The sequence below is a fragment of the Ipomoea triloba genome, chromosome 1 (genome assembly GCF_003576645.1).
Source record: "Ipomoea triloba cultivar NCNSP0323 chromosome 1, ASM357664v1".
Lineage (NCBI taxonomy): Eukaryota > Viridiplantae > Streptophyta > Magnoliopsida > Solanales > Convolvulaceae > Ipomoea > Ipomoea triloba.
Window position 1 is genome coordinate 23,532,732 of NC_044916.1, and position 20,718 is coordinate 23,553,449.

General features: G+C 45.4%; 1 protein-coding gene and 1 long non-coding RNA gene across 2 annotated transcripts in view; one reads left to right on the plus strand and one right to left on the minus strand.

Annotated features, from left to right (window-relative positions):
• Nucleotides 1-1,804, minus strand: part of LOC116019737 — a 3,343-nt gene extending 1,539 nt beyond the window's left edge. Inside the window, exons 1-2 of the mRNA XM_031260055.1 lie at nt 1,442-1,804; nt 186-229 (exon numbers count right to left, since the gene is read on the minus strand). Of these exons, the coding sequence (XP_031115915.1) occupies nt 186-229; nt 1,442-1,493 (96 nt within the window). The 5' untranslated portion in view covers nt 1,494-1,804. The remainder of the gene's footprint in view (nt 1-185; nt 230-1,441) is intronic.
• A 4,410-nt stretch (nt 1,805-6,214) lies between these two features.
• Nucleotides 6,215-20,402, plus strand: LOC116021684. The gene is made up of 2 exons (XR_004099038.1): nt 6,215-6,449; nt 20,308-20,402. It is a non-coding gene; the product is annotated as an uncharacterized LOC116021684 (long non-coding RNA).
• Nucleotides 20,403-20,718: the final 316 nt, after the last annotated feature.

Here is a 20,718-nt window from a genome sequence, read left to right on the forward strand (position 1 = left end):
CAAAAAAAAAAAAAAACCCATTCATACTTGTCAACCTTGATGAATGACCACTTAAGGAGTAGCAATCAATGCAGTAGTTAAGCATTAGTTGAATTAACTATTAAATATATAAGGGAAGAAAAAACCAGAGTTGAAAGTATTCGACAAAAATATAAACATGCAAGTAAAATGGATAAATAGCCAACCTGTTTTGTTAATGAACCCATTCCAGGTGGCGGTGGCATAAGGTCTGTGATAAAGAAAATAAAGCTCTCAGTCATCAACTTTGAAGGAAACATATAAAGGTTGTGCATATGCATCAAAATATAACTAAAAAGATCAATAATTTCAAATGAAAAAGAAGATATGGAAATAATATTGAGAGACGAAGAAGAGAATGTTTATCACTTGAGTTTTAGGATTATATCATTTCTAATTATGAATATTTTCTTGAACAAGATAGGAATAGCATTGAAAAGAACTTTCTTCCAGAAAGAAGGTCATGGATGACTAAAGAGACAGCTATATACTTTAAAATAGAAGAACAATACCATATAACAATCGGTCTAATATGATGCAAAACTAAAATGATGTAAAACGCCGAAACATAGAGGCATACTACAAACTAAAAATTTGATTAGTAGTCATATCAATTCCAGGTGTAAAATAAGAACACGTACATCAAACATGACTGAGAGTAATTTAACATTGAAGGGGGATGAAATGTTAGTGGCAGCCCAAAGCAAATGAAGTAAAACGGGAAACAGTTCGGGGATGAAAAATGTTCTTAGCATAGCCTTATCACTTACCACATATATATGAATCCATATACTAAAATCAACTGTATCTGATCCAATGTAAGCACGCACTTATAAACTCTTCATTCTAAGTACTTAGTAAGTATACTCTGCATATGTAACCACCCCCCCCCCCCCCCCCCTTTTTTTTTTTTATTTTATTTGATAAGCACATATGGAACCATTTCAATCTGTTCTCTCTTTTATTTCTCAAAGTTAGTACTTCTCCTCCAAGTTCAATACAAAGATATATCAATCATATTTGTTGATAATTTGGAATGATTAAATTAAAAGCCAAAAAGGTTAAACCATTGAGTATAGGGGATTGAAATGAGATATCCTCTACAGCGTAATGAGTTGGGCAGTTATCAATTTTACTAAAACCTTTCCCATGAAACCAATCTTTATCTGCATATTGCAATCATAAATAAACAAGCAATTGTTCAAGGCAAGTGCGCCAACCGCCTCCCTCCAGACCAAATGAAACAACCCATCCCCAAAAGGAAAAAAAATAAAAAATTAAAAAAATCAAGTCATCTACAAAAATAATGATCATCAACAAGGCAATCGCATATTTGTACAACTTAGAAAACTTCGAAATGAAAAATACCCAAAATAATGGAAACCAACAGCATTTAAAGAAAAAATTGCAGGTTCTATTATACCTGGAGGAGGAGGGGTCTTGTTAAGGTCAGTTTTCCTCTTTCTCTTTCCCATTACATATATAGATTACACAGAACACAAATTAAACGCAAACAATATACAAAATGTGCGGTGAGAAAAGAATAATTTTGAGGAAAATCAGCGGCCGAAAGGATCACAAAATCTTGGGGTTTTGGGGAGGTGGGTTCTGCGGTGTTGCGGTTATACAGCAGCGGATGATGGCTGTTCGGCCAAGGACCTAGAGAGAGAACTTGAGGAGATTTCTGGAAAGAGAGACGGAGAAAATTTATATATATTTGCCATCAAACAGAGAAAGTTTAGTTTATAGTCCCAAAGGGGGTGGCAGAGAGGGGAGTAAAATAGACCAAGGAAAAACGTGCTATTTGCCTCCTACTCTTCTTCCTTTTACTAGGTAGTGCGGTTAGGTGTGACCATGGTCCAGTTTAAATCGAATCAGAATCAGAATTTGTACAATTAGTTGTCCGCTAGGTGGTAAGAGTGCCTACAGCCGAGAGGTTGGAGGTTCAATCCTCAAACTCACGGGTTTGAGCCGGTCAGCTATGAGTAACCTACACTGGTTTACCTTCTTGTGGTCCTTTGTAAAAGAAATTAAAACCAATCAGAACCGTGCGATCAATTCCGGTTCCGTTAAGAACTTAAATTCAAAAGGTCCCGATTTTAGAACCATAAAAAAATACTCTATAAATTTAAAAAGACAAAGGCCTTGTTTGGTTATTGGCGGATCCGCCAATTTTTGGCGGATCCGTCGTTTTCAGCGTTTTGACTATAGACTATAGTCAAAACGCTGAAAACTTTGTTTGGTTAATGGCGGTTTGGAGCAGCGGATTTACTCCAAACCGCCAAGTTACAAAACGCTGCTTGTAGCAGCGTTTTGCATTTGGCGTTTTGGGGAAAGTAATACTTTCCCCAAAACGCCCTTACATAATAAAAAAAAATATATTTACTTATAATTTGCCCAGCGCATCGCTGGGCAAATTGATTGATTCAAAATGGAGCCTTGAGGCTCCTCAAGGCTTCATTCCCTGCTAACACAATCCGCTAACGCTAAAATCTAACCGCTGATAACCAAACAAGCCCAAAATCAAAACGTGCTCCTTGGCTTTTCAATGTTTCATATAGGCCACTGGCGCCAGAGTATATGTGTACGCATGCAGCAAGCACGCCTGCCTGTTGTAGCTTGAACTAACCGGTAAAACAGTTTCTTCTGAAATTTGTGGCTTTTATGTTAAAATTTTAATTATTTGATTTTGTAAAATTGATCGTTCATAGTGCAGCCTGCACTACAAATGGTCTATTTTAAACAAATTTTCACTACAGTTACAAACTTTCATGTTCAATGCAACCCCTGCTTTCACTTTTCCAATCTATAAATTAGAGACTTGAGCAAATATTTTTCTTAATCAACTCTCAGTCTCTCAAAGTCTCAATACTCTAATTCTTTGAAACCTGAATACTTATATTCCTACAATTATCAATACTCTCATTCTCTAAACTCTCAATACTTCTCAATTCCTTTAGTTTAAGTTTTTGTTTATCTCTACAACTCTACATTTCTACTTCAATCATTTTTAATTTTTTATACTTTCAAATGGATAGTTCAAGCATAGCATCTTTCTCTTATTATGGCCAAGCTGGTGACACTCGTGGAAATCGTGGCAAATCTTCTTCTTTTGAACCTCTACGACATTCGGTTCATGAGTTTCTAAGAGAATCTCCTTGTTTTGAACCTCCATGGCATTTGATTTGTTGGTCCCGATAGAGTTATACAGTGAGTTTAGAAAATAGACTCACTAGAATTTTTGAAAATTCTTCACGAATGTAAAGTCTACCCGAGATGTAAGCTTAACGAAACGTTCAGAGTTTGAATGCATAGTGGAAATAATTGTTTTGACCCTGACGTTCTTTGCACGTTTGGTTTGTTTGGTAAAATATTAAGTTTGATCGTGAATGATATGCAAAATGAAGCATAAAGATAGAGAGAGTGTGTGTGTGTGTGTTTTTTTTATAGTGGTTCGGCTGTTAACACCCCATAGTTTTGACTTCGCTTCCGCTTTCGCATTTATTTTCAGTACGATTAGTATGAAATATTTTTTATTTATGGTTTATCATGTATTAGAATTTGGGGGTGTTACAGTTGGTATCAAAGCCTTGGGATGAAGGGTCCTAGGGTATTAACAATTGACTATAAGGGCCTAGGTTGACCTTAGGACATATGAGGTTGACTATTGGAGTCTAAGTAATGAGTATTTGGAAATAGAAGTTGGTTATGTGTTGTGAACCTAAGTGTAAAGAAACACAAGCTTGGAAACTTAGGGAATTGAGACTCTTTAAAAATTCACGGTGAGGTTGTGTGCTTACCTTGTTTGTTAAGTTATAAGTTGTGTTTGTGTTGTGTGTCTTGCTGATGTTGACTTGCGACTATGGCTTTTGCACCCTGAAGGTGTGCATCTTTCTGAGAAAGTAAGTGACGTTTCTTTGTATATTGGAAGATTTACTTAAGATTTGAAGTTTGAGAAAAGGGGAATTGGAATGATTTAAGTGCAATGAAGTTTGGATGTGGGCTGGTTTGTTTGGCTGCTTAAGTGAAAGTAAAGGAAGAATTTGGAAAACCTTGTGATTTATGTACATTGAATGCTCAAGTTAATAAAGTGTTCAAAACATATAGAGTGGAATTGTGACTAATTGTGAAGTCCTGGCTCGAAGTTGAGTTCGTTGTTTCCTTTTGTGACTGAATCTCCCTTTTTTTGTTAAATCGAATACCCTTTGGATGAGAATCCTTTCTATTTTCCAAACCTCTCATTGTGTTCCTCTTCAAAATGATTGTGGGCAACGTGGCATTCCTATTTCTAAAGTTGTAATCTCGATGATCTTAATGCTGTTCTTAAACAATTATTGTTCCTGAACTCAAAACTTGGGGGTCCGTTTACTAACAGGAAACTGTTTTCAATTTTTTATTCTCTGTTTTCAGTTTTCTATTCTATGTTTTCAGTTTTTGAAAAATTATTCACCCGTACTTGTTTTCATTCAAAAGCTGCTCTAAGATGCAACAAATAGCCAAGCATTTTGTCCCTTTGCTACAAAAGCTGCTCAAGAAACAACCTAAACCTAAACCAAACACTGCTCTTACTTACAGAGGCCATTAGAACTCAAAGCAAACAGACATTCTGGAAGGGAAATAAACCATAAGAGAACCCAACACCTGCCCTCAAATAAAATAAACACCAGAAATTACTCAAACCCAGAAATTCATCTTTGAGCATTGTTCTTGCATATCCTAAACCACACAGATAAATAAAAACAAAAATCTTCAGATCCATATTAATGCAAACCTAGTGGCTTCCACCTGGCTCGATTCAATCTTCTTGTATAGCTGTCCAAACCCATATCTCAGTTTCAGCCGATGGATTGCATCCCGCAATTTCTAAACCAGCGTAGCCTTAGCAATTGTTCTCTGATCTTCAGGCATCAAATTGAACTGCAACGCACTTGCAAAGAATTGGAACCGGAGTCTAAGCTGTTCAATGTGGCGAAGATCGGACTACCGTCACCGCCCACCCTAGGCTCGTCGTCGCTGAGTATGGAGTACCGACTCCGATGGTGAGCGATTGAGGGGACTTTGAGGGGAATTGAAACTATGAGAGGGTAGTTGTGAAAGAGAAGAAAAAAGTGAGGGTGGTTGTGAGAGAGAAGAAGAAAGTGCAGAAGAAAAATGAAGAAGAAAGAAGAAGAAAGCTAGAAAAAAAATGAGGAAGAAAGAAGAAGAAATATGATGCGGCCAGGAATCGATGGTTAGAGGTTACTGTTCACCCGTGTGATTTCCTAATTTGAGAACAAGTTTTTACTGAGTCTCTAATTTCTTCTATAATGGAGAATTTTTCTCAAATTTGAAAATTGGAACATAGTTTAGTAAACGCATTTCCTGTTTTTCATTTTCAAATCTGAAAAATTTCTTGAAAATTTCCTGTTAGTAAACGCCCCCGACTTCTCACTCTCTTTTCCTTGGTGAAATCAAACCTCTTTAAAATTCAAGCGTGTTTTCTTAAATGTTTTCCTCCAACTTATTCCCATTTTGGTTTGACTTACTATCTTTAAAATACTTTTAGCTTCGGGGACGAAGCTTTTTTCAAGGTGGGTGGATTGTAACACCCCGATATTTTAAATAATTTTTATTTCAATAAAATACTCTTGAGAATAAAATTTTATTTTTCAGTCCTAAATATTTTAACCCAAATACTTTCAAAATCAAATTATTTTGCTTCAAAATTCAAATAAATTATTTTATACCTTATAACTTTATTATCCAAAATCATTTACTCCGAACTCCTATTTTATTAAGCTTTTAAAATAAAACTATATATGTAATTTAATTTTCTACAAGAAAACTTTAGTAAAGCAAGAGTATAATTAAATATTTTAAAATCTTTATTTTAAATGATTTGGTAGGAAATATTTATATATTTATCTATGGTTTTAAAAGCCCTATTTAAGGGATAAATTTATTTATCAAAATTTTGACCCAAAAGTTTATATGAGACAAACCTGTGACTCTTATATTATTGTTTTGAGCCTAAGTTTGGACCCAAACAAAACTTTAGCCCAAATGATTTGTAATCTCTTAATTCCAATGATCTTGTTTATGTCCAAAAACATTTTTAGCCCAAGCTTTAGCCCAATTGTTGTAAGTCCAAAATAAACTTTAACCCTAAGTATAAATATATGCTTATGTACATTACACCAATCTAGAATGTTCATTTCAAATTAACCAAAGCCAGCAGCTTCTCATATCTCGTCCTTCCTCTCTATCTCAATCATCTCTCTCGCTCCCTCTTATCTCCGACGAACGACGCACGGCGGTGGTGGCAAGGCAGTCCAGGCGGCGGCGACGAGCGACTGCATCTCCCTCCTCTCCGGCGGACAGTGGCAGCGAGCAGCGGTGAGTGGTGGTTCACGGTGGTGGTACCCTATAGCGGTAATCTTTGGAGGTTGTTGGTAAGTATTATTGAATTATTGATGATTTAGGTTGGATTTGCAGTACATTGATGAGATGTTTAAGTGCAAATGTTGTTGATTTTGGCATTGATTAAGGATTAATGATGAAGTGATTAATGCTTAAAGTTGGTTGTTAGAGTATGAATCAGTCATGGATTAAGGTTGATATTGTTGAATATTGTGCTAATGATGATGTTATTGCCTAATGATTGAGGAATTATTATATGATAGGTGATGCTTAATATGTTGGTGAAGTGATTAAACTGTAATTAGTTGACTATAATGATGAATATGGTTGATGGTAATGATGGAATGATTAGTAGTTGATGATGGCAAGGTCAACAAGGGGATTAAGGAAATTAAATGATTAAAGATGAGGGTTAAGTTAAAGTTGATGATGAGTGACTAAGGGATTTTGATTAAGTGGTGATTAGAGGATTATGAGTTAATAAAGGATGATAATTATGATGAGATGATTGTTGAAAATTAATAATGGGACTATGATGATGAAGGGATTATTAGATGTTAATAATAGTGATTATTGTTTAATTATGATTACGACAATAATTATATTAACTAGGTGATAATAATAGTGTTGCTATGGCTAATGAAGTTCATAGATGGTTATGCACTAAAATGAAATAAGAATCCTTGGACATGAAAATTGGCCAATGGAGGCCTCGACATTCAAAAACATTGACACCTCCCAGTTCCCAAGTTAGTCTAAAGTTCTCACCCAAGGGAGTGTCATTAAATGAAAGACATACCTCGTTTGTGCCACAAATTTCATCAACTATATCATTCTTGAGCACTTCTTCACTCGGACCACCTTTAATTTTCTCTTTGTCACCATTCCCTTGTAACTCCACACTTTCTTCCAAATTCAAAGTTTCCATTTCAATTCCCTCATTCACTTTCTCATCATCACCATCTTCATCCTCACTCTCCTCTTCATCACCACCTTCACTTGGCGTGAACAACTCATGTATAACATCTTCATAAGGACTTGAACCTTAAATGGGTTCTTGAGTTGTCAAACTTTTTCCTTGAGCCTTAAGATCCTCCAATTGAGATTGTAACATGTTCATTTGAATGATTATGTTATTCATCATGGAGCTCGTCTCCAAATCAATAAGTTGACTTGCTTATGGAGGTTCTTGATAGAATGGCTCTTGAGGTTCCCATTGATTATTGGCATATACTACCTCACTGTGTCTCATGGGATATCCATCATCCTCAATGTCATCATCGGGAACAATAGTGACTCCCCAATGCCTAGCCAATGCTAAGGTTTCATCATCTAATTCATACCTCCCAACATTTTGTGAACAAGTGTGGTGCTCATATGGAGAATGAGTGTTTTGGGGGTATGCTGTGTAATGAATGGGTGAGGGGTATGGATTTGGAGAGTAATCTTGTGGTGGGTAAGTATATTGGTAGTGTGGAGTGTATTGAGAGTATGAGTTTTGGGGGTGGATAAAAATTTTGGGATTGAGCATCATAGTAATGGTTAGAAGGTGGGGCTTGAGTTGTGCAAGGATTTCCATATCCATTATATTGGTTGCCCTCATAAGTGAATTCTTGATCCATCATGTGACATCCCTTTCAATCAAATCAAAAGAAATAGACTTGCAGACACATTAGCAACAAATTTTTTTTTTTTGAAAAAAAATAGTGATTAAATAAAATAAAATAAAAAAAATTTGATCTCCTAAGAATTTACTAACTCAAATGCTAGAAATAAAACAAACCCACAATACAACCAGATAAACCACTCCCCGAAAACGGCTCCAAAATTGTGATGAGTAAAATGGTGATAGTAAAAAGAGGGTGTAAATGTCGTTCCGCTGAGGATTGAGACTATGACACATACTTGTACGATATGTAGAATTCTAGGCACTAAAGTCTTGGAATTCACTAGAATCCAAGCTAACTAAGATTAAGGAATGGAAATAAAATAAAATATGTAAACAAAATAAGGGAAAAACTATACGCTAAAAGAATGGGTCAGATTAGGGATATTGCAATCTTGATGCTCTAACAATATCAAAATTAGAGATAAACAATTAACCAAGAGATTAATTGGCAATGCACTCAAGAATTCAGTTCAGCTACTTTTGTAATCAATAAACTAGAATTGGGCTTGATAGTGAATATACTCCAGGACCGGTCGGATGCACTTCGGACCCGGTCGGAGGCTGTGCGGTCGGGGAGTCGGTTGGTCGGGTGGCTGACATGGGCTCGGCCGTCACGGGCCGAACAGTGCCCCCGACGGGCTCACGACGCGGCGTGCCAAGGACTGCCACGTACTCCTTCCCGCTTGGGCGTAGAATGAGGCGGGCGCATGCGCGCCACGTTCCCGCCATGCCGGAGGTCCGGCAACCCGCACTTTTCTCCCTTATAAATAGCGCATTTATGAGGAGAGAGAGGATCTTTTGGCTGTTTCTAGACTAAGACTTAAAGGGAGCTCGGACAGTAGAGAAGCCCACTGCCGACCTACCGAGCACTTTGAGCACTTCTTGACTTGTAGCCGGGTTTGGATCCTTGAGCTAATAAAAGATCGTGTTTTCCGGTTTTCCTTGGTGCCCGTATTTTGCAATATCATTTTGGCGCCGTCTGTGGGGACCGCGACTTAGAAGCTATACTTTGCGACAGTGCCTTCATGTATCCGAACATGGATTTCTTCAATAACCAAGAAGCCGATGATAACTACGATCTCCGCTCTCACTTGAGCTCTCGAGTGGATCCCAACAACATGGCCGGGGTGCCACCACCAGAGGCGGTGAACGCCATCCACCAAGACATTCCCTTCCCTATGCCTGGGGGCTCGGTCCCCTACCAGTACCCTATGCCTAGTGGACCGATGCCGTACCAATACCCGATGGACCCAACCATGCAGTGGTGGCCGACTTCCCCGAGGTTCTACCCGCAGCCGTATAGCTACCCACTTATGCAGCCGATGTATCCCACCATGCCTACTAGGCCGGACGCGACGACTGCCGAGACAATCCCTGCTGTCTCACCTGCGCTGCACCGCTCCCAATCCGAGCGACGATCCCGTGTGTCCGAAACTATGCCCACGGCACCGGCTCGGAGGCCGGCATTGTCTCGGCTCAGTACGTCGGACCGGCCTAGGGGGGTGCCACAGGCAGAGGCATCGCAAACGCGAACCAGCGCTTTTGATTGGATCGACGACCCCAATCTCTGACCACGAGGACGCATTACCCGAAGACCTCAATCAATGAGTATCTCAACAACTAGCCATTCCAGCGAAACGAGCTCTTCGTATGTGAAGCCGAAGAAGGATCGCCACACTAGGACCAGTCGGGACTTGGCTCGGGGGGTGCTTGACCAAGTACGAGCAGAGTTCAACAAATGGAAAAAAGAACAGGCTGAGGCCGGCCCCGGAGGGATGGAAAGCAATCTGTTCCGGGCTCCGTTCACTCAGGACATCATGGACCAGCCATACCCAATGGACCTTCGTGTGCCGGGAAGTAAAGATTATTCTGGGCGAACTGATCCGGAAGAACACATTAACTCTTACCACGGAAACATGCTGATGATGGGGGTGTCTGATGCGGTAATGTGCCGAGCGTTCTATTCGACCTTGACTGGTCGGGCGGCCGAGTGGTTCGCATCACTCGAACCAGGATCCATTGCCGATTTCGCTGAGCTGGCGAGGAAATTCATCCACCGTTTTGCGATCTCTCGGGCTGCCAAGTAACACTTCACTTCCCTGGAGAAGGCCAAGCAACGAGAAGGCGAGTCCCTGACCCTTTTTAGCGAAAGGTTGAAGGCCGCCGTGGCGGAGATAGAGCCGGTAGACGATCGCACCGTGGTCAACCTACTACTCTCTGCGCTACGGGCGGGGCCTTTATATTAGGACCTCGTTCTCCATCATCCGAACACTTATCAAGAAGCCTTGAAGAGGATGGCCGATCACGCGGTGGCCGAAGAAGCCAACGCTGCCAAGCGCCTCGATCACGCGGTGGCCGAAGAAGCCAACGCTGCCAAGCGCCTGTTGGAGACCGGAGGCGAAGAAGCCAACGCTGCCAAGCGCCTGTTGGAGACCGGAGGGCAAGGTCGGAGAGATGTGAGACGACAACCCGATCCCAGAAGGAAGGATCAGGATGGGAATCCGATCTATACTCCCTTATCGAGGCCAATCGGGGAGATCTTGGAGTACGCTCAGTCCTGCAATATGATTCAACTTTTGGCCCCGGCGAGAGATGGCCCTGACAAGGACAAATACTGCGCCTATCACAGGAACCGGGGGCACGAGACTGACGAATGCCATGTCCTCAAAGGGCTGCGGGGGCACGAGACTGACGAATGCCATGTCCTCAAAGGGCTGATCGAAGACCTCTTGCGCTCATGCCATGTCCTCAAAGGGCTGATCGAAGACCTCTTGCGCTCGTGCCATGTCCTCAAAGGGCTGATCGAAGACCTCTTGCGCTCGGGAGAATTGGCGCAAGGGCTGATCGAAGACCTCTTGCGCTCGGGAGAATTGGCGCAGTTCGCTGCCGAGAAGAAGAAGAACCGACGCCGGGGGTGGAAGAAATACTTCAAGAGATCTGACAAAGAGAAGAAGGATAAGGGACCAGATCCCGACCATGACCCACCTGCCGCTGCGTCGAAACAGATCATTCACGTTATCTTCGGCGGGCCGGAGGGGGGCGACAACTCGGAGCGCCGACGAGCTTGGTCGAGGGACTTGCCTGTATGTTCGATCAGCACTAGTCAACCTGAGAAGAGAATGAAAGACGAGCCGATAACCTTCACCGACCGAGACCTTCCCCTTGGAGGAGATCATTCTGCCGAAGCGTTAGTCATCACTGTTGACATTTGTGGAGCCGAGGTCCGAAGGGTGATGGTAGACACTGGTAGCAGCGTTATGTGCTGTACTTAGAGGCCTTTCAAAAGCTGAAAATTGAGAGATCAGCACTAATGCCGGTCCGAACACCGCTGTCGGGTTTCACGGGCGATATGGTCCACCTTGAGGGAAGGGTCATTCTCCCGGTGGAGGTCGGAGTCTATCCAAAAATTTTGAAAGTAGAGATGGAGTTTATCGTTGTCAATCTGGCATGTGTGCACAACGTCATCTTGGGACGCCCGGGGATAGCTCAGATGAAGGCAATCATCTCCATGCCTCATCTGTGTATGAAGTTCCCGACCCCAGAAGGTGTTGGGACAGTTCGGGGAGATCCACGGTCGGCCAGATTGTGCTACGTCCGGGCAGTGGAGAAGCAAGCCGCGAGCACGTCTCGTGTGAACACCATTGCCCGACGAAAAGATGAGGAGAAGAAGGAGCAGCCTGGGCCCTCTGAGCCCGTAGAAGAAGTGCCCTTGGAGTTGGAGCGACCTGAACGATGCATCAGAATTGGAACGTCTCTTGACCCGGACTTAAGGCGATCGATCCTTATCGTGCTGCGAGAGTTCGCCGATATTTTTGCCTGGGGCCCGGATGACATGCCTGGAATCGACCGAGACGTCATATGCCATCGGCTGTCCGTCAGTCTGACCTCCAAGCCTGTTAAACAAAAGCAAAGGCACCTATCCGTCGACCGACGCGAGTTCGTTAAAGGGAAACTAAAGGCCTTGCTCTCGGCAGGTCATATCCGAGAGGTTATGTACCCGGAATGGGTCGCGAATGTAGTCCTGGTGCCCAAGCCCTCGGCTTGGCGGATGTGCATCGACTAAACCGACCTCAACCGCGCATTTCCCCTCGACCCGTACCCGCTCCGAAGCATTCATCAGATGGTCGACGAGACAGCGGGGGCGGAACTCATGAGCTTCATGGATGCTTTCAAAGGATACCATCAGATCATGATGGCCGAAGCCGATGAGGAGAAGACGGCCTTCGACACTGGACGGGTTATACTGTTACCGAGTGATGCCGTTCGGATTGAGAAACGTGGGGGCTACGTACCAACGGATGATTAATTCGGTGTTCGAGGGACTGCTGGGACGATCTATGGAAGCTTACATCGACGATATGCTCGTTAAAAGCGCTGTTCGAGCCGACCATCCGGGCCACCTCCGAGCGTGTTTTCAAGTCATGCGGGAACATCGGTTAAGGTTGAACCCAAAGAAGTGCACTTTTGCCGTACAGACTGGGAAGTTCTTGGGCTACATGATGACCAGACGGGGAATAGAGCCGAACCCGGCCAAAATCCGAGCCATCTTGGATATGAAGCCCCCGACCAGCGTTAGGGAAGTGCAACAACTCACCGGCCGGCTGGCGGTGCTCAGCCGATTCCTCTCCAAGCTAGCGGACCGAGCTCACCCTTTCTTCAAAATCTTGAAAAGGTCCAACGACTTTACCTGGGATGATGACAGCCGGGCGGCCTTCAAAGATCTCAAAGCTTATTTGGCATCCCCGATCGTCCTATCGAAGCCTGAGCTAGGGGAAGACCTGGAGGTATATCTAGCTATTTCAGATCGGGCCGTCAGTGCGGTCTTATGCCGAGTTGATCATGAAGGAGTGTAGTGACCGGTATACTATGTCAGCCCTGCCTTGCAGGGACCGGAATTCCGATACACTCGGCTGGAGAAAGTGGTGTTTGCGCTAGTCACTGCAGCGAAACGGTTGACGCCTTATTTTCAAGGTCGGAATATCCGAGTGTTAACAGATCAGCCGATTGGGGCCATCCTCAGGACCTCAACCTCTTCGGGACGCCTGGTTAAGTGGGCCATGATGTTGACGCAGTTCGCTTTGGAGTACAAACCCCGACCGTCCATTAAGGCCCAAGCTCTAGCTGATTTCATGGTGGAATGCACCGCGCGAGACACTGAAGCCGACCAGAATAGTCCCCATGCCCCTGAATGGTGGGAAGTTAGTACCGACGGGTCCAGCGGGAAGAAGGGAGCGGGAGCAGGGATGGTCGTCACGACCCCCGAGGGCTTCAAGGCTTACTATGCCATTTTTCTCCACTTCTCGCCGACAAACAATGAGGCCGAGTACGAGGCCCTAATCGCCGGACTGCTGCGGGCAAGACAACTAGGCGCGAAGGCCATCCGAGCTTAGACGGATTCCGCTCTGGTCGTTGGGCAGGTTAACAGTGAGTTCGTCACCAACGGAGATAAGCTGATGATCTATAAAGATCGAGTGCTGGCCGTCCTGCGACAATTTGAAGCCCACGAACTCACCCACATTCCTAGGTCCGACAACGCTGATGCAGACATGTTGTCTCGGCTGGTACATGAGGCCCCTGAGCATATATCGAAGATAGCTCACATCGAGGAAGCGGTTGCGCCATGCATCGACTCCTTTGAAGTTGAGCCGGTCGGGGTGGAACAGGACCCATGGATCATCGACCTTAAAGAATACCTCCAAGATGGGAAAATGCCTGAAGAAGAGGACCGAGCGCGCAAAGTGAGGCTCCGAGCGCCCAGATTTCAGATCGTGGATGACCGTCTATACCGACGATCCTATGGGGGCCCACTGATGAGGTGCTTAAACGCGTTCGAGGCAGATATAGTCATGAAGGAGTTGCACTCGGGCCTGTGCTCGGCACATTAGGGGGGCAGGTCGCTTGCACGCCGGATCATGGTTATGGGATATTACTGGCCGTCCATCCAACTGGATTGTGAAAGCCTTGTCAGAGCGTGCGAGCCTTGTCAGAAATTCGCAAAGACTCCCGGTCGGCCAGCGACCTTTGACCAACCGATCAGCACAGCGATCCCATTCGCTCGCTGGGGGGTGGACATCATAGGTCCGTTCCCGATGTTGGCAGCTCGGAAAAAGTTCGTGATCGTGGCTATCGACTACTTTTCAAAGTGGATTGAGGCGGAACCCTTGGCGACCATAACGGCCCAGCAGTGCGCGCGCTTTATATGGAGGAACGTCATCGCCCGCTTCGGAGTTCCCGTGCACCTGATCACGGACAATGGGAGGCAGTTTGAGAGCCAATATTTTCAAAACTTTCTAGCTACGGTCGGCACGAAGTCCATCCGATCGTTTGTGGCATACCCCCAAGGGAATGGACAGGTCGAGAACGCGAACCGGACGATCCTAGATGGATTGAAGAAGAAGCTGTTTGATGCCGGCCGAAGTTGGGCAGATGAATTGCCTTACGTACTGTGGGCGTATCGGACGACTCCTCGGGAGGCCACCAAGGAAACCCCCTTTGCACTGGTGTACGGAGCTGAAGCTTGGCTGCCGATCGAAGCCTGGATCCCGACATCTCGCGAGCGAGGTTATGATGAGGCTAACAACGAGCGAATGATGATCGTAGAGCTTGACGCCGTGGAGGAAAGAAGGGAGGTCGCAGCCCGGAGAATAGTTAAGTATCAGAGCAAGATAAAGCAGTCCCGTGACCTTCGAGTTCTGCCGAGGTACTTCCAGGTGGGAGATTACGTTCTCCGAGAGCGGAAAGCCAGCCGGCCAAATGATGGCGGAAAGTTCGCACAAACCTAGGAAGGGCCGTATGTCATCTCTGCCGTAATCCGACCTGGTACCTACAAGTTGGAAACCACCACGGGGAGGCCGGTCGATCGGATTTGGAACTCGGAACATTTAGTGCTTTTTCACCATTAATTAGGATGATGGATTATGTAATCGGGCCAAAAGAAGCACCCCCTAATGTAATGAGTCTATGTTGGTTAAATGGAGAGCTTCGGCTCAGTTTGTTTAGACATCGTTGCTCTGAACCAAGGTTCGAGGCCGATGGGAGCAAGGTGCCCATCTCGGGAGTAAGGTGCCCGATTATGTTGGTCCGCCGACCTTATGGCCTTCGAGGCCGATGGGAGCAAGGTGTCCACCTCGGGAGTAAGGTGCCCGATTATGTTGGTCTGCCGACCTTATGGCCTCAATGGCCGATGGGAGCAAGTGCCCATCTCGGGAGTAAGGTGCCCGATTATGTTGGTCTGCCGACCTTATGGCCTTCGAGGCCGATGGGAGCAAGGCGCCCGATCATGCAATAACAATAATAATCAGCGTACGAAGCAAAAACCAAGTTTTATTAAGAAAAGCGGTTTGAGGTGCTCGGCACATAGCGGGCTGAGCTCCGCGCGTTCAAAATGCTACAAAACTCCCCCACCGGTCGTTCATTCCGAAGGACCTGGTTTGGAGTAGGGCCTAGGGCCGGGGTCGGCCACTTCGCTGGGAAGCAGCGCCAGCACGACTGGGAGATCAGTCTCCTCGAGGCCCTCGGTCAGGGCCGAGTGAACCTGCTCCTGTATGGCTCGGCAGCCCGAAGAAAAGGCCCACTGCCCATAGACCCATGTGAGCTTATCCCCGACCTCCGTGTTGATGAAGGCGGTGAGGAACTCCTTGGCTATGGCCTCATCGGTGCAGATAAACCGAGCAAGGCTGTTGGCGTCTTTCATCTTGTCAATGGCCTCCTTTTTGGCCTGCTCTGCCCTCTCGGCTCGGCCCTCGGCCTCGCCGAGTTTCTTCTCGGCTTTCTCAGCTCGGTCCTCGGCGGCTGCGAGCTCCTTTTCCAGCTCTTGAATCCTCCGCTCGGCCGCGGAGACTTGCTTCTGGAGGGGGACGACCTCTTTTTCTCGGATGCCTTCCAAGGCCCGAGCCCGGCTGAAGAGGTCGGTCGTCATGTGTGTGAGCTGAAGAGGGCGAAGAAGGTTAGGTACCTGCACCCGCTCGAAGGGTGATATAATACCTCGATAACAAAAACTTACCCGGAGGATATCCTCGGCAATCTGCTCACCGAGCCGGTTGCACGACCACCCCATAATGGTCTCCATGCCGGGCACCTTGTCCCTTATCTGGTCAACGAGGTTAGAGGCTAGCGCGTCCCTCTCTCGCAAGCCTTCGTGGAGATCGGAAGGTCGGGTGCTGGAAGAGTGCTTGGTACGTTTCAGGGTGAGGACCTCCTCAATCTCTGCCTCTTGGCGCTTTTCTTTCCCTCGCCGACTTGGGCCGAGAGTGACTGGAAGGTCGGGGGCTGCGGCTCCACCCGATGAGGCGTCAGTAGGAGCTGGGTTAGGAACGTCGATGATCGGCGGCTCGGCGGTTGGCTTGGCGGCGGCTCTCTTCGCACCAAGGGCCACCTTCGTTTTGGGGCGAGGGGCGGCGGCCGGGGCAACGAATGCTCTGTCGGGCGACATACCTACACAAGTAACAACGGATTAGTTTGAATGATTGGACGATAAAACCGATGAACCTGCAAAAGTAGCAATCTCGTTGACCTTACTCGGCTCGGCCGCTGAACCTTTGACGACTGGAACGACGACCGGCACCGGCTCGTACTTTTCACTACAGCCGTAGTCGGGGGGCTCGAGGTTGGCGTTTTTGTAATCCTCCGGGGTGCGGAAGATGAGGTAGTCGTACACCTCCGAGGAGATCTTCGCGGCCGCGTCAGTGAGAGCTCGGGTCTGCTTGGGGAAGCTATGCTCGGTGAAGTGTGTAGACCATACTCGGGGGTCCGGTAACTTCCACTTATACTCAACCGAGAGTATCCGGTTCTTCCACCCCTTGTTACTGTCGGGCACATTGGTGAGAGTGCAATGGTGCCCTCGGGACTGAAGCATCAAATAACCCCCGCCGTGTTTGGCCGAGACAGGCCTGACGGCGTAAAGGAAGTTGAACAGTTCCATCGTGCAAATCAGCCCGTGCCGAGTACAGATCTAGGGAAAGCACGCGATCATCCGATGAGAGTTCAGAATAATCTGCCTCGGAAGGACCTCGTAGTACTTCAAGAAAGCAAGAAGGAAAGGAGATACGACCCCGTAGTAATGCGTGGATTTCGTCGGTCTCGGCTCGGGTGAGCAAGCACTTCTGCTGCTGAACGACCTCGCTGTTCAGGAAGAGCATCTTCCTTCGGGTCGCGGAAGGCTTGTCGGCGGTTTGATCGGCCTCTGCTAGGTTAGGGTCCGACAAGCTGGCTACCGCTGGGGCGTGTGACGCTGACGGTTGGCGGGGGTTCAGTGCCGATGAACTCGCTTCGCCCGGGGCCGGGAGTGCACGACGTCGGGATGAGGCCTCGGGGCCCAGGGTTTGCCCTGGGGCTTGTAGCTCTCGAGGGACGCCCTTCCGGCGTATGGAGACGGTAACTTCCTCCACGATGCGGGGGTTGAGGTGAGGAAACATCTTCGAGACCACTACTCGTGGCGACTTGCCTCGGCCCGACGAGCTGACGTCCTCGGTAGAAGCCGAGGGTCGTAGCGGCCCCGAGCTGACGTCCTCGGTAGAAGCCGAGGGTCGTAGCGGCCCCTCGTTTTCCTCGGCGTTGGGGGAGACGTGTCGTAGCGGCCCCTCGTTTTCCTCGGCGTTGGGGGAGACGTGCTCCACTTGCCCCTCGTTTTCCTCGGCGTTGGGGGAGACGTGCTCCACTTACGTCAATCTAGTTGAAGGTGGAGCCTCCCGTTGAATAAGAAAAACTTTCGCTGACCGCGTCGTCGCCCTCGTCGTAATCCCGACCAGATACGTTCTGTTGGTCCCAAGGGGATGGGGTACAAGTCTAGAGGGGGGGGTGAATAGACTTGTATAAGATTTTGCAAATCTTTTCAACCTCTCGTGTGTATTGAACTTAGGATGTTTAGGTTCGATACCTCACGAGGTGAAGACAAAGTTTTATGCGCAGCGGAAATGTTATCCCCTTTTAGTTAGCACGAGTTTGAGTTAGTTCGAGAAGTGAGTTTATATGCAGTGCAATCGAGAGGTTAGCGAGAGATAAAAACAGTAAGTAAATGCAAGAGAGATTTTTAAGTGGTTCGGCCAACCCGCCTACGTCCACTCTTCTTCCAGAAACTCCCTGGAAGGATTGCACTAAAAACTTCCCTTATTTAGTACAATATCGAGCGCTTGAGCTTTGATCACGAAGCCCGCCTCAAGCCTCAGGTTTTTCGCCCCGCTTCTTGTTACTCCACCTCTCGAGCACTTGACCTTTGATCACCAAGCCCGCGTCAAGCCTCAGGTTTCTTTCACTCGGACAGCTGCCAGGTTACTCCACCTCTCTTGCTTAATCCAAAGCAAGGTGTTTTTGGTTGTCACAGTTGAATGTAACAGACTCCAATCTGACCACAAGCTATCGTTGAATCAACTTCAATGTAGAGCAGCTTCGGTCACCTTCTGGATGTATAACAGTTTAAGCTTTGTAACTCTCTTGAAACACTAAGATGTGTTTTCTCGCTATTTTGAATATCAGGATGATATTCCAAGTTAACCACTTTGCACTTTGAACGTTTTAGACAGACACTTCTTAAGAATTTCGAACCCCTTCTCTTTACTTCCCTGTTTTTTTTTCTTCTGTGTCTTTACGTCCTTATATATGAGAGTAGAGGAATAATTCCGTTGGAGGGAAAATTATTCCGTTTGAAATTTGTCTCCCATGCTGATCATGGGTCTTGCATATTTTCAGCATATTTCATGGAGTGGTGATCTTGTAACTTGAACCTCTTTGTCTTGTAGTGAATGTTCCATAGTTCACTTTTCTTGAGTCCATGCTCCACTTTCGTCTTTTGGTAAAAGTTACTCTTTTTATATTCCCATTATTCCTTGTTTGTAGGGAATCAGACCACTTCAGCATTGGTGCACCTTTTGACCGTTTGTGGTGGAAATCTGACGTGTCATCCATTTCCGCCCATTTTGAAATCTTCACGTTCGGCACCTCTTCATTATTCCATCTCCATGATATTCTTCTTCTCCAGACTTTAAGTATGACCGTCCTTCAGCTTTGTTGGAGAATTGTTAGTGTATCGAGACCAAGGTTGATATCTTGATCGCTTGATGTCTCGAACTCAAATATCGAGAGGTCTATCTCTCGAACTCTGTTTATGTCTCGAACTGGATAACTGTATCGAGAGGTTCTACCTCTCGAACTCTGATTATGTCTCGAGACTTAGTTGATGTCTCGCAGACCCTTATTCCTCCAGTGTTGTCCCATGCCTTCTTCTGATCTGTCTATATGATTACAATACACGAGACTTCTAAGATGTTCAAACAAATTTACCTCAAGCTTAAATATTTTCCGAGTTGAGCTCAAAGTTACTCGGTTGTATTTTCGCTCTTGGTTTACTTGTCGAACTTACAGCGTTTTTGCCTATGCATCGAGACTTGGGGATTTCTACTTAACAGTTGGTATCATCAAAACCTATTACATGATGTTCCTAACAATTTCCCCCTTTTTGATGATGCCAACACTTATACTTACTCTATGTGGCTGATTTGATAGAAAGAATTAACAAGGATTTTATTTTTCAGCGCATATGGTAAGTTTGACAAAATACTCTACTAAACTATGAATAATATAACTCACGCAACACCCCCAGCAAAAGATATATACGATTATAAGAAGGGAATGTTTACAAAGTAGAGTTTAGTAGACAAGATTGAAAGAAATAAGACCAAGAACAACATAGATATCAATACATTGAAATGAGATGGAGTTTGGACCACGAGAGCTTACTTCTTGTTGGCTTTCCTTTTCTTGTTAATGGCTTCTCGTGTCTTGATGGGGTCTTTCGGATTTACCAGGCTTAAGTATTCTTCTGTGACGTCTAGATGCCTGTAGTTCCTGTAGGCTTCCCCCACGAACTCACCATCAATTACTCCATCTTTCCACCAGGCAATGCATTCTTCTGGAGACATATTGCTGTGTATAGATATCCCAGTGATTTTCAGAAGCTTGAATATCTCCAGAGTCAGAATTTGTTCAGTGTCTTCTCTGTTCCCAAACTTAAAGTTTGTCATGAGAAGATCTATCTTCCCATAGTTAGCAAATGATTCCTGTCAATTGATTTTATAAAAGTTGACATTTTTTCTATCTAATCCTGCAATTCTATGACTTTTGATTAATAAAATCCAACTAAGGATAAAGGAATATAAGAATTAGTTTGCCTCTCTGTGCTCTAATATGTAATTCAGAGGCTTAAATCTTCTGTGTTGAAAACTCTTCAGGTTGCAACAGGGATAAAGACACAAAAACTTACTTGGAGGGTATCACCTGAAGGATTGGTCAAGCAACGAGGTTCGTTAATCAATTCCCAGGCAAAGATAGTAGGATCATCCTTGTACTCAATCCTGGTAAACGTGTTCTTCCTTGTTAGCACTGTCCGCAGCTGATAAGACTCCGAGATACCCTTATTTCAATCACATTTTAGGGTGTTTTATCGCATCTATAGCATCCTTACTTGGTAAATAATGTTCGTAAATGCTTGAAAATCACTAACTGATGCACATAAGCTACTTTTAGCTTAAAAGAAGTAAAACAGGAGCCCCGAGAGCAAATAGGACCAAAAGATGAGCTTAAAGAGCAAACCAGGCAAGAGCGGAGCCCCGGAGGACCAAACTGGAGGGCCACACGCGTGT